Genomic DNA, 14,458 nt, shown 5'->3' on the forward strand with positions numbered 1-14,458 from the left:
TTTTCTCACAACATTTTGGACCTATTTCCTTCAAACTTAACCAACTTGGTTTTATTTAGGCTGCGTTCTACCCAACGCAACTGTTAAGTCATACGAGAGAAAAGTCTGGCTGCACGCAGGCTAGTTTTTCCAAGCTATGACAATATGTTTTACTTAAAAATTCGTAAAGAATTCTACTCCAACCTAAAAAAAAGTTTCTTAAATTAGTGAATAAATTAAACCAGAAGACGATTTGGTTCGGAAAATTCGAGGTTGATTAGATTGGACTTCTTGGTGTGTCAAATAATAGCAACACTCTTGTTTTGTCGAGCTTATTATCAAGAACTCGCTTCAAGGGGTAGGAAACCTTAAAAGGGTTGTTTTGAAAAGGGTTTCATAAACAAAAACAGCTGTAAAGTATTTGTGTGCTTGTGGTATGGGAGAGTATGGCGTTCCAATCCCGCCAAAATTCAATGTTGACATGAAACATTCAACTTCATGCATCAACATTCAAGTATATATAATACAACTTCGAAGTTCAGTTTTCAACCTTAAAAAACTTGGGATTGAATATTTAATGCCATACCTCAACATTGGAGTTTACATGCTCCAACATCGAACTTCACAAACAGGAACTTTCAACTTCATTAAACTTGAGATCGAACAGGCTCGAACATCCAACTTCATTTAACAACTTGGAATTTGTAAACTCTAACTAACAACTTTCAGGCTCAAACGTTTGAACCCAAATTTTTGAATTCATTTAATTCGATAGCGTAGATTGTACGTTTTGGATGGACGTTATATATTGCATGTTGCAATCGGATCAGTTGGAAGTTGAGTACTCAAACACGTACCAACTCTGCCAAAAAGTATCATATGTCAATGTGACGTCATTGACGAAGGCTTGTGGGAACATCGTAATACGAGCGCACACTTCACTGAGAATTGAAACTATGGCTTACCGTCAAAGTATTACTCCCAAAGACTCCGAGTTCGTAAAGATTTGAAGCGAAGAGTAGCAACACAGCAATCACTTGTGCGACCAAAAGTGAACCGGCTTTGATAGCGATTTTGGAATAATGACGCGGTATCCTCTGCAGTGTAACTAGTACATCAAGTGAGACTACCATTCTATTTACATTAAAATGTAGTCGACCACAGGCAGCCCAAACAAGGTTCCTGTGTATGGTTTATAAGGGAATGTATGGGAGTTATGATAAAGTTACGAAAATAAAATGTTTCACTCAACGATTTGCTTCAAAACATGTTACAGTCGTTGCTTTTACTTTGTTCAGTCTTCTGGCAACGTTTCAGCGCGATTTGAGGCCGTTTAGTGGGTTTTTTCAAAATCCGCTCTTCTTTACCTAAATAATGGGAAGGCTGGAGACTTAGCACCCAATATCGACTACATCACGCTAGAAAATCCAAAAAAAATCTCTCTCTCTTTCCTTGAACTGCAACAAAAATCCAACATGTCAAAGGAACGATAATTTCTCTATCATAACATGTATTCTGAATGCCACCACGCCAAATATTTCCAGAAAAATCCTGGCTTAAAGTGGAATATTTGATTTCTTCTACAGCGTGTGATCGATGGTGTTCAAACGGCCGTTGTAAAGCGTGAGCGGGTCACGTTACATACTGCATTCTGATTGGCAACAAACCAAAGTCTGTCGGGGAAGGGGAATTTGTTTCGAGCTTTTTTTTGGATTTTCTAGTGTGATGTAGTCGATATCAGGTGCTAAGTCTCTAGCCTTCCCATTATTTAGGTAGAGAAGAGCGGATTTTGAAAAAAACCATTAAACGGCCTCAAATCGCGCTGAAACGTCGCCAGGAGGCTGAACAAAGTAAAAGCAACAACTGCAGCAAGTTTTGAGGCACATTGTTGAGTGAAACATTTTATTTTCATGACCTTAATCATAACTCCCATACATTCTCTTATAAACCATGCACAGGAACCTTATTTGGGCTGCCCGTGAGTCGACTCTTAATCTCAATAAATCAATATCCACTATATCTTGGAGCTCATTGATAGCATCAATTACACTTCGCAGCGAAAGCTGCGCCATATTGAATTACAAATTCGAATAAAATTTACACAACTACTACCCCCATGGAATAATTTTAGCTGTACAGCCGGGTTACCTGTGGATTGTTACATCATACTGACACTTGACACTTTTTGGCGGTCGTGGTACGCACAATGATACTCAACTTTCAAGATGACTGAATTTGATTTGAAACAGTGATGTTGAAGGACGAGGCTTTGAAAGTTGTTTGGAAAACTTGAATGTTGATGCATGAAGTTGAGTATTGGAGGACGAAGTTTTAAAAGTTACAGGCAAAACTTGAATGTTGATGCATGAAGTTGAATGTTTCATGTCAACATTGAATTTTGGCGGGATTGGAACGCCATAGGAGAGGGGTGTTGGGGAGGGAACATACTTAAAAGTATTTGTGTGGGTGTGTGTTGGGGGGAGGGGTGTCGAGGAGGTGTTGGGGGAGGGAACATACTTTAAAGTATTTGTGTGGGTGTGTGTTGGGGGGAGAGGTATTGGGAGAAGGATTATGCTAAGGCTGTTTTTCAAAACTGTTTAAAGATCGTGGAGGTTTGCGCACAATTTTGAGTGCTATATGAATATTCAGAATATTCGTAGTTTGATCTGTGGGTTAATTTCATTAGCGTTACCATGGTCGTCATCATCACTATTATTGCCATGATCAACATGACCACCAAAAATCTTTGATTCTGATTGGTTCGCTACTCGGTGATTTTTCCCAAATCACACTGCAAAAACGTGAAATTACAATGCAAAAAGTTGAAATCACAGTGGGAAAAAAAAAAAAAAAAAAAAAAAAAAACGAAATCAAAGCTATTTACATTTAAAATCAATGTCTTTTATTATCATTATTATTAGTAGTATTTTTAACAACAAAAGAGCGAAGCAAATTTCGCTTCATCATACGAACGCACGCCATGAAATGAGAATTTGTATTTGATCTAAAAAAATTTTATGGTCACATTATTAAAAGAAAATCAAATGGTTTCTCGTGCAATTTGAAAAATCAGCACTCGTGAAGCTTAAAAATTAAGAAAAATTGCACTCGCCTCTTCTGGTTGAGTGCTAGCAACTATTAGTCACTATTAAGTCTCATAGCAGTGATTTGAAAGTACGTGCAATGTTCAGTGTACATGAAATGACAGCTTTCTGCATCTTTATAAGTGTGTCACTTCTTCTTCTTCCCAAGAGCTTGCTCATGCACTCTTCCAAGTCGGTTGAATATCCTCCTTAAACGTCTATTATGATGTTGTACTGTTCAATCTTGTATCCTTTAAACTGTTGCTTCAATTCCCACCTATAAGTGCTGTGTTCTTGCGCGTCTTCTCGTCGTCTTTCTTGGTGCGGTTATCTATCCACGGAAAGCTCATTTCCAGAGTCTTTGTGACTGATGATGCGTACGTCTATTCTGTAAGCTCTTACTTCTGTGTTCTCTGCGTAGACAGGAACATCCCAAAAAGCCTGGCAATCCTCCTTTTCGTACTGAGACTTGGGGACTACGGGCGAATACCAAGGTGGTACACTATCAACTAAGCCATACTCGAAAAAGAGTATTGCCTCCATACTACTTAGCTTGCACCAAGGTGGAACATCCCGCTATAATGTGCGGAACACTTTCTAGGTCAGTTCTGCACAGTCTACACTTCAGGTCGTTTTCAGGTACTGAGCCAATCTTCTTGGTATTATACAACTTAGTAGAAGTTGTTCATAAAGTTCATCAATACCTACTATGACATGCGAGGGGCATGAGTTCCACTTCTACAGCCAACCAAATCACTTCTCGTTGATATTGTCATCATTCCATCTTTCGCTATCATCATCATCATCATCATCATTATTATTATTAGCCATTTCGAGGCTGAGGGGGAAAACTGGGTTGAGTTGGCATCGCAGTAGATTGTGGGTCTCTTGGTGGAAAAAATAGTCTTCGCATCTTGAAATCGCTCCTCATTTTTTTTATCTATCGGTCTATAGCTAGTTGTTTTGCATTCCCGCTGAAGATATACACTTATTCTTATTCCTTGAGGCAATAATTTAGCCGAAACTCATTTGGATAAATATATATCAATTTCTCAGAGGTTGAAATCATGCCAGCTGACGTCCGATGGGGCTGGAAAAATCTCATAACGATTTGCGAAGTTTCTAGAAGATGAAGCTCGCTTATTGTAATGTTTAGATCTATAAATGCATTAAGCTTAATTCTTGATACCTGGTACCTAAAATTATTTTAAATAATATCAATGACGGTATCTTATTAATCTCGCTTTCCGTTGAACACTAAGAAATTTTTACTAGGTTCGATTTCCTTGAGATTTTCCAAATTTCAAGAAAGCAAACTCGAAGCAGAACCAATATGCCATAAAATGCGAATAACTACATTTCGTTGAATATCGTATGAAACTGAATGAACCATTGTTTCGTAAACTGCAGGTTTTAAGGGTATTTTATTAAAAAATTTCAATGGTGGGTAAATTTTGAAACAACGTTTCACAGCTAATTTATTCAACATGTAGTGACAGGTGATAAAAATGGAAAAAACTTTCAAAAATGTCATCAAGTCTCAAAACTTCTGATATCAATTGCAATCAATTGATATTGTGCAAAGTCATAGAAAAATGACTTGACTAGCTAAGAACTTTAGATTCAAAATTGTTCCTTCTATCTTGGACTTAGAATTATGCCCCATAGCAACTTAATGCGGTTTACAATTTTGCGTAGTTTCATTGCCATGGTGACCATAATCGGATGACTTCAAAAATTTGCACCAACATTTCCATTGCCATTTCGTTCGAAGACTTGAACTCGAAAACAACTTGATAAAAAGAAGTTTTGCATTCGTTAAAAAAAGGTAAGACTTATAATATAGAAGAATTCCCCCCACTGGCTTTAAATCAGCATTTGAACAACTGGGATTTTTATTTTTTCTAGTGAAACTCTCTGAGATAAAGTTTCGTGGTTTTCTATTAATTGAAGGGCACTTATTTTGCAAAAACTAGTCATTTTATAATAACGAGTTATAAAGGAACTATTTCGTTCGAGAATTCGGTTAAAATTTCAATAAAAGCTTTGGTTAAGATTTTCGACTGTCATGAAGCCAGATAGTCGAAAAGATATCAGCAAGATCGATTGATTTAGTATAGTTTGTACCTGTCATTGACTCACATTAAAACAAAATTAAAAACAGGAAAAAATTTATCAAGTCAATTTATTTTAGCTATTTTAAAATATTTGTGCTTAAATGTCACCATTTGTGTTAAAATATCACCAGTTTTATCAAATTTCTTGTTTTCAGTGTCTATTCCAAAAAATTTAGCAGTATAAAGTAGCCAATCAAAAGTAATGCGTAAATCTTTAAAAACATTAATGTTCGCTGCATTTGCAGATATGTCCCAACTTTGACAACATTTTTAGATTTAGATATTCATAATGTCGGACTAAATGCTGAGCGTTGACGAAATTTTAAGAATCTATCCAAGCTCCACTTTCGTACGCAGTTAGGCGGAATTTAGAGAAGTCAAAAAGTCGATAAGCGGATGATCTATAGCCTGCTTTAAGTTTCATCTTCCAGAGACAAAGACTGAGCTATATTTTTCTGTCCACACATAATCATTCTTTTGTAAAAATGAATGCCCTTTTGGGAGCGATTTGAACAATTTGCGCTTGTGCTTATCTTAGCATGGCAAGCGGGGAACTTCGAGTATTCTTATTGAATCATATAACGTTTAAAAAGGTAGAAAGAAGGTGACGAGGCGACAGGAAAGTGACGAAAATTGGGTAGAGGTAAAAATGTATTGGAAAAATTCGAAAAATCGAGAAAGACTTTGAGTAAAAATAGAGAAGTCAACAACTTAATAATTCAATTGATGCTTAGAATTCCTCATCAACTTTCTTTCAGTGTGAGTCAAACTTCGCTTTGTCAGCTATTTCTGCGGGCCGACAAAGTGAAGAAAGTTGCTAGACTGACAAATGTAGGATTTTATGCTAGTTATAGGCATACCAACACTGCTCCCACCTAAAGCAAACTCTTTTAAAGGAATGCATTTCTGAAAGAATAAAAAGAGAAGAAAAGTTCATTGCTTATGCAAAACATATTGTTTGGACTGATTATTGTTTGGCAATTCTGTAGCTTAGCAACTTCGCATCTGCCCTTTCTTGGAGTTTTCAGACCGTAAACACTGAGTGCTAAGTTTGTCGAAATCTATCCTGTTAAAAAATATGGACAACCTTTTATTGCCAATGCAAAACAATTTTTGACCTGATTATTGTTTGTGAATTCTGTAGCTTAGCAACTTTGCATCTGCCCTTTCTTGGAGTTTTCAGACCGTAAACACTGAGTGCTAAGTTTGTCGAAATCTATCCTGTAAAAAAATATGGACAACCTTTTATTGCCAATGCAAAACAATTTTTGACCTGATTATTGTTTGGGAATACTGCAATCTAAGCAGCTTTGCACCTGCCCTTTCTTTGCGGAGAGTTTTTAGACGTTACAGTGCTAATTTAGAATATATCCTGTCAATATAATAGTGTAATCGTATCTCCAAGTTTATTCCTTCAAGATGGCTAGATATTTTGGTTGAATATAACGTCTGCGACAATATTTTTTTCCGCAATACTTATTTGACGAAATAGAGACATTAGCTTTTGGAATCATTAAAAATGAATGATCTGCACGCAACGGATTGTTCCATTAAAGATTCATGACATTTCAGTTCAAAATAGAGATGAAGTAATAATTTTTTAAAAATTAATAGATGACAATAGATATTTTCCGGATTCTTGAAAATACTGCGCTGGGTGATCGAGTTCTTTGATCACGGAATTCCACTGGCGACCTTGGAACGCATTTGAAATATTCAAAGAAAACTAAGGCTATCCCTGATCAACAGATATTTGCCATCTTATTCGTTCATAACCCTTTCTTTATAAACGTACTTGGAATCATTACAAAGCCTGTACCACATGTCCGCCATTTTTTTTTTTTTTTTTGACCTCACATGGTGTTCGAGTTCTTCGATGACGGAAATCCACTGGCGACCTTCATTGGAACACATTCCAAATATTCAACAGAAAACTAAGGCTATCCCTGGTTAACAGATAATTGCCATCTTATTCATTCAAAACCCTTTCTATATAAACGTACTTCAAATCATTACAAAGCCTTTACCATATTTTCTGCCATTTTTCTTTGGATATTAAGAATCAACACAATATCCGGCAAGGCTACCCCTGGGCAAATCCCAGATATTTAACCTCTCTTATTCATTCATAACCCAAAGCCGAAGCCTGTACCATATTTCCGCAATTTTTCTTTGACTGACATATCCATAATTAGTAGACAACTAACTATGACACTGTTGCACCGGAGAGCTGATATTTTTTCCAAGTTGAGTTGACTGTGTTCCCCGAAAGGAATTATGGGTCAAATATTTTGTTTAGCATTTTCCGAACAGGAACTCAGTACAATGTAGAGGTTCTTGTCAAGCGATTGAAATGGAATTCCGCCTTGAGTTCGACTACCATTTACGATCAATTCAGTTAAAGGATGAAGAATTTGTAATTTCATGTGTTCTCATGAGAAATGCTACTCAAAATACAATGTTGAATCCTCAATTACAATTGATTGATTTTGAGTTCGTTGGGAAGGTCAACTCAGCCTGTTCTTAAAGATAGGAAAGCTGATTTTTTTTTACTGTCAGTATTTATTTTTTATTTTAAAAATGGAAAGTGTGTGGACCTTTTTGAAGTTTCACATGCAGTCAGCCACTATAAGCCTTTTCTTAGTTTAAGAATCGTTTCCACTGCGTATGCGATTTTATCCCGAATTTCTCACCTTCTTTTGCTTAATTAAGAAAAAAAAAGGTTTAGACAAAAGAAGGTGAGAAATTCGGGATAAAATCGCATGCGCAGTGGAATCGATTCTTAAACTATGAAAAGGCTTATTGACAGGACACGAATTTAAGACGTTTAATGAGATAATGCGGAATCTTTCTTACTCTTAGATGACAGCGACAACTTTTAAGGCACCATCCGTCCTTTCTGTCGTCATTGCAATGACCGTTTTAGTTTATGGCAATGTTGCCGATGCCTTCCTCCCAACGTCCTCATCAAATCCTTTGGCACCACAACCACCACCACCACCTTCATCATCATCACCACCTCCAAGTAGCCCTTCACCACCACCTTCATTATCATCAACACCACCACCCCCTAAATCACCATCACCAACTAGATCTTCCCCACCTCCCTCATCATCACCACCACCACCACCTAAATCATCACGATCACCATCACCATCACCAAGTAGATCTTCCCCACCACCTTCATCATTACCACCACCACCTAAATCATCATTACCACCACCACCTAAATCATCATCACCACCACCAAATAGATCTTCCCCACCACCTTCATCATCACAACTACCACCACCACCACCACCTAAATCACTATCACCATCACCAAGTAGATCTTCCCCACCACCTTCATCATTACCACCACCACCGCCACCTAAATCATCATCACCACCACCAAGTAGATCTTTACCACCACCTAGTAAATCCTCAACACCGATACCACCTAAATCTTCCCAAACAAAGCCCTCAGGAACAGCACAAACAAGTCAAACGACACGTGCAACATCTGCAGATATAAGATCAACGTCTACATCAAGCAGCCCAGGATCATCAGGTATGTTCACATTTCAACCTTTAACTGTGATTATAATAATGTATAAGTGTTGTAATGAAAGGAAATATTTGAACCTGAAATAACTAAAGACCGCGTTTTAAACTAACTTGTCGAGAGTTCAATCAGCAAGTATTGCTTTCAAAGCCACCTGGGACCAGTTGTACGAAGGGTAGATAGCGCTATGCTGTTATCAAATAAATTTATCCATTGGATAAGATTTGTTTGTCGGATAGCGCTATGCACCCTTCATACAACTGGACCCTAACGGTGTACCCTTGATCCTATTTCTCTAAGAATAATACAACACGTGTGTAGCCATATTATCCTCTCTCTAAAAATAAAGTTACAAGGCTGGTGTGAATCGTATGAAGTCATTAGATAATTTACGAAACTTTTGCTTTGCTATAAAACTTTCTCCAGATTAACTAGTCAGAATTATCAATTTCGATCGTAGATTACAACAAAAATTTTAAATCGAGAAGTCCTCGTAGAAGAACGAGCTCTTGTATAGAATTGATTAAATCCAAGTGAAACTTAAGATTTTCCTCAATTTTCCCAAATCAGTTGTCCCTGACAATATTTTGAGACCACTTTTTAGAAGCCTTTACTTAATGAGGGTTGCACGAAATAGCTAAAAATTCAATTTTTAAATTTTAGTCGTGCATGGAACCTGGGCCCAGTGGGGTGAATGGAAATGCTCTGTTGGCTGTGGAAATGGTACTAGGACGCGAACTCGAACCTGTACCAACCCAGCACCCTCTGGAGGAGAACTTAATTGCGCAGGAGATTCAACAGAGAAAGGAGGGGGCTGCTCCAACAAGCCTTGTGCAGGTGAATGAAAAATCTCGTGTTTATTAACTCGCCTTTCTAGTTAATAGCCTGAAAGATGGAAACGAATACGTAGTGAATTGACTGAATTTAGGGAAGAGATCGTAAAACTTCACCTCGAAATTTAAATGCACCCAATCGTGTCTTTATTTGAACTTCGCAAGAGCAAGTTTCCGAATTCCATGAGATCGGAATTCCAGATGTTGGGAAATCAAAATCAATCACTACTCCAGTCATGGACATAGTTAACTATGGTTTGGCCGATCGATTACATTCTGGCTATTCATGGTTCCCCCTTTAGACAATAGAGAACCAATCATCGTTACAGGAGTTTCCCAATGAAATTCAAATCTACGAGGAGTACAAGGATTACGAGGCAGTTTTATTTTATTTTCAAAGGAGAGTAAACGATGGATAGAAACAATTTATAATAAATTTTCCTTGAACAGAGTCTCAAATTCAGAGAGATTCTTCTAATTTGTCGAACTTGTGGGACATAGCAACAGTAATTAGGGGGAACAGAACCATGAATTGATTCCAAAGACAGAAATTTTGTTGATGCCAAAATGTAATGTTTTTGGTTTTTGTTTTATTCTTTTCCAAGAAACGAAAGTAAATGTTGCTGTTACTATTAAATCATTGGAATGGAATGACAAGCTGACGAACACTACTAGCGCCGAGTTTATCGATGCTAAGGCAAACATTGAGTATTGGGTACGTGAGTAATATGTAAATAAAGACTTAAAGGGGCATTTGGATGAAAACACCCCAATTTTTGAAAGTCCAAATAACTGAAGTATTTGAGGATAATATTACTCAATTATGACAATGTAAACCAGATTAGTAAAAATTTTAGCCTGTGAGCCAGTTGCAGTTGAGAAATTTTGGTTTAAGCAAAAAGAACAATAGGGTTGAGTGGATGACGTCATTTACTCACAATGTAGTTGCTGAATAAAACTGATAATTTTCATACCCCACTTTTGACTGTCAAGAAATATGTTGCTTGGCTACTATTGGGGCCATATAGATAGGTTTACCCAAGTTTAAAGTCATTTCCAATTTTCATCCAAGTGCCCCTTTAAGTCCATGTGCCCCAAGTCTGAAATCAGGAGTGCACGCCGCGGCCAGTACAAGAACGTTCTACAAATTACGAAATAGTAGCCTGTGTGCCTCTGAACGGCCCACTGATAGAAAATGTGTTATAACACTAAACGGCGTACTCAGATATACTAATATTCAGTTTGTTTCCTTTCTTTTCCCTCAGGGACGCGAAAAGTTCAGTAAATACAAGAACTACAGAGGAATAGAAAATATCAGGTTTAAGATCGGTAGTGTCATTGCAGACTTTGATGTGGTATTCGAGGCATCAGTTGCTAATTCTTTTCCTGAAATGTCTAATTTCGAAGATGCTATTAAGATTGCAGTGAATAGTGGAAGTATCGGCAACCTGACTGTCGATCCATCTAGCCTTAAAACAGCAGAAAGAGTAGAAGGTATGTTGTGTGAGTCCTTTACTCAGAGAGGGTCTTTCCGTCAATTCTGTCAGACACAGAATAGTCCAGTTTCGAGTTCCGAATTTCCGCTGTGTTTCTTGATTACAGACTCATTTTAGCCTCGAATCAGTGTCTAATTACTCGCAAATACCAACGGTAAAGTAAAGAATGTACAACTTCAACAAAACGAACACTTTGAAACTTGACAGACCTTGACTGGAACACGTGAATATTCTACACAAAATCGAGGCTAAGCCTCGTAGAGTACATGAGTCTGTAATCAAGAAACACCGCGGTAATTTGGAACTCGAAAAGGGTCTATTAATCTAGCCTCCTCCGCAGGCTACCCCATATATTCTCTGTTGGGATCCCTGCGTTAAATTCTATTGCCTGTAGAGGAGGGGGCTAGAAATAATCTCACTTACTCCAATTTCTCCTAGGTGTGCGTTTGGGCAATTGGACTACGGATCGTTCGTTGTGCGCAGACAGTTGTTGCGATTCCATGCCAAGTACCGTTTACCAAAACCGTACTTGCGTGCCCACAACATCCCCGTGCTGGGGTATCAAGCTTGCTTACAAGATTGCATGTGAGAAAAGTGGGTGTAGCATAGATGATTGTAACAGTGGTAAGTTAATCATTCTGTCTTGTCCTGTCCTGTCCTGTCCTGTCCTGTCCTGTCCTGTCCTGTCCTGTCCTGTCCTGTCCTGTCCTGTCCTGTCCTGTCCTGTCCTGTCCTGTCCTGTCCTGTCCTGTTCAGCGTATATGCGTAAAACCCCCATCCAATAATGCATGTGTTGTTTATTCTGTAGGTGTTACAGTCCAAATCTCCGCCATCACCATGGTACTTTGTGTACTGGCATCACTAAGGTGGGCATTTTCATTAACATTCTTACCATTCATCTCATGAAGGAGATAGTAGTAGAGCCACTGATTCGAGTTCAACGTGGCGAGCAGGATCCCTTAGCTTGAAAACAAACCAAACCATGAATTTCGGACGATCTGATTGATTGATTGTTCCAAATTTATGGTTTTGACTCGGACAATAGCAAACCAATCACCGTTGCAGCAGTTTTCCTAGTGGAATTTAGAATCTTGCCCGACAAACAACTTAACAGTATCTTTAAAGACGGAGTAATACAAGGATTACGGGGCAATCTTATTTTATTTTCACAGGACAGTAAACCATCGAAACAATTCATAATAAATTTTCCGTGATCAAATTTAAACAAAAAATTAAATTAAATTTTCTGAGATATTTTGTTCTAGCTAATATGTTGAGCTTGTGGGACATAGCAACGGTAACTAAGGGAGGTCAGAATCATAAATAAGGTGTCAATATTTTTTCTTTTTCTGTAGGTTCTTTCAGTGAATGAATATCGAATGACGGGCACCCACTCAGCGATCTTTTCCCGGTCAAGAGCTATTTATTTATTAGAGCTTAATTTGGGCGTAGTGTTTTTGCATCGAAATTATCTTTGGAATAAGACTGTAGGATGGGAGAATCTATGGGAAAGCAGTTCAGTTCTCAAGGGAAAAAAATTTGATCAAAAAAAATGCACATAAACGGAAATGAGAAAACATTACGCCCAACGAATAACAAGTGGTCTAGTTACCAGATAGTTAATAAGATATGCAAATAGTGTGTGGTAACACTATCACCCGAAACCTTTTTAATAAATTTTTCAGCGGCTAAAAAATCGATTGTGCACGTATTTAGCTCTCGGTTCAACGGATCCACTCGCTAATTGTTTTCAGCTTTAAAAGCTGAGGCAGACTTTTGAATGACTCTAGCATTAGATTTATCAATATATTGCGAGAATGTGTGAATGTATTTGCTCTTAACATATTCAGCCGAAATTCAACCTGTAAAGGCCCGTTAAGGGGTTGTCACGCAACCTATCGCTTAAATCTACGTGACGACCCCAAAAACATCTGCGTTATAGTCTAGGTATATAAGTCTGTTTATGTTTGGAACTAAAAGCCACTCCCAAAGAGACATACTGGGCTGGATCCAGCATGCACAATTCTCTACTTTTCCATAGCCCATAATGCATTGCTTTTTGGGGGGCAACCCGGTCAAAAAAATTTCTTTAATGGAATAAAAGTTATGACTGATTTTATCTGTAAAATACTTGTTATCAGTTCATTCCAAGTTAATTTTTAATTTTTCAGAAAATCAATATGTTTGGTGTCACAGAAAATGACGAAAATATATTAGCTTAGAAAGAAATTTAAAAATGTATTTGAAATTTCTTCGAGATTCTATCTCTTTCTATTTCGAATTGTTTCGTTGGATTTTTCGATTATGAATGATCGAGGTGTTTTCGACATTTTCTAAACAGATTCTAGCGCAATAAATGCGGTTTTTAGCACTTTAGCACACGTTTTAGAGAATAAGTACTTTATTTAAAAACAGTATAAAAATCTAAGATAACAATTCAATCACATTCGTATGGATAAGCAGCTCCTCTTCATTAGGAGGGTCAAGTAACTGGGGGCCATCCAATAAGATTAGGATTATTTGAATGCTTACTTTCGCTAGCTATACTAGGCTACCTTAGTTAATCTTATTATTCTTAATGAACTCTGCACTGTTCTGACAATCAGTGTGTCGTTCAATGAATAAAAATTGTGTCTAAATAAGATCAGAAATGATGCCTGGCAGGCAAAAGAAACAGCCTTGCAGCACGTCTAAATGCAGCTCAAATTGGAGGACATAACAATAGGTTTTCAATTCTCAGGAGATTATAATTCTTTTATTTTGTCTTCCAAATTGAGCTCCTTGACGTCACATGCAAGGGGTCTATTTAGCTTGAAAGTAACAGCTATGTGCCCAAGGAGCAAGGAGTTGTAAAGGCACTTTACGAAATAAAAACACATTAAATTAACTTATTTGTGAAATGAGTATAGTATAAGGGAAAAAAGCAGAAAAAATAAAAAGAACGAAGAGACAAAAGGAAAGAAAAGATAATTAAGAAAGAAGAAGGAACGACCCCAGTTTAAAGAACGGTGGGGGAGGGGTGGAAAGGAAAATTAAACACCACAAGTTTTACAAATAATACGAGCAAAAAAAGTCGGTATTTTGGCTAATGATAGCTTGAAGAGAAAATTTAACTTATTCATTTTTACATTTATATTTACCAAATTACAAGCACGCCCTCTCTTCGAGGCTTAAGTGCTCGGGTAGGTCAGGATCAAAGTTAGTGTTTTAATTTAATTCATCGGCGGAAAAGGTCCTCCTGATCATTTCAATTTCCGTTACAAAAGTACATGTTACCCGAACAAAAAACTGCGCACCCAAAGACAAGAAAAACAGCGCATTGCACTTCCGGTCCTGTACAGATTCGCGCCAAATTTGGAAGTCGCGAGGGCCTGGAACTGTAAAGCGCGCGCGTGTTACACATTCT

At 37.6% G+C, this 14,458-nt stretch overlaps 1 protein-coding gene across 1 annotated transcript; it reads left to right on the forward strand.

The window, feature by feature from the left end:
- The first annotated feature begins 4,791 nt into the window (after window positions 1-4,791).
- LOC116298434 (uncharacterized) lies at window positions 4,792-13,939 on the forward strand. The gene is made up of 8 exons (XM_089032011.1): window positions 4,792-4,890; window positions 8,042-8,729; window positions 9,387-9,560; window positions 10,162-10,271; window positions 10,822-11,050; window positions 11,491-11,676; window positions 11,861-11,918; window positions 12,408-13,939. Exons 2-8 carry the CDS (start codon window positions 8,042-8,044, stop codon window positions 12,418-12,420), a joined length of 1,458 nt encoding a protein of 485 aa, XP_088888137.1. The 5' UTR covers window positions 4,792-4,890; the 3' UTR covers window positions 12,421-13,939.
- The last annotated feature ends 519 nt before the right edge of the window (window positions 13,940-14,458 follow it).

Source organism: Actinia tenebrosa, unplaced genomic scaffold (genome assembly GCF_029948245.1).
Source record: "Actinia tenebrosa isolate PJP-AT-01 unplaced genomic scaffold, QUT_ActTen_1.0 PGA_scaffold17__23_contigs__length_9995812, whole genome shotgun sequence".
Classification (NCBI taxonomy): Eukaryota; Metazoa; Cnidaria; class Anthozoa; order Actiniaria; family Actiniidae; genus Actinia; species Actinia tenebrosa.

Coding starts and splice junctions, on each gene's coding strand:
- LOC116298434 (XM_089032011.1), top strand. CDS start 8,042: ATGACAGCGACAACTTTTAAGGCACCATCCGTCCTTTCTGTCGTCATT. Junction 8,730..9,386: donor AAGCAGCCCAGGATCATCAG/GTATGTTCACAT, acceptor TTTAAATTTTAG/TCGTGCATGGAACCTGGGCC. Junction 9,561..10,161: donor CTCCAACAAGCCTTGTGCAG/GTGAATGAAAAA, acceptor TTCTTTTCCAAG/AAACGAAAGTAAATGTTGCT.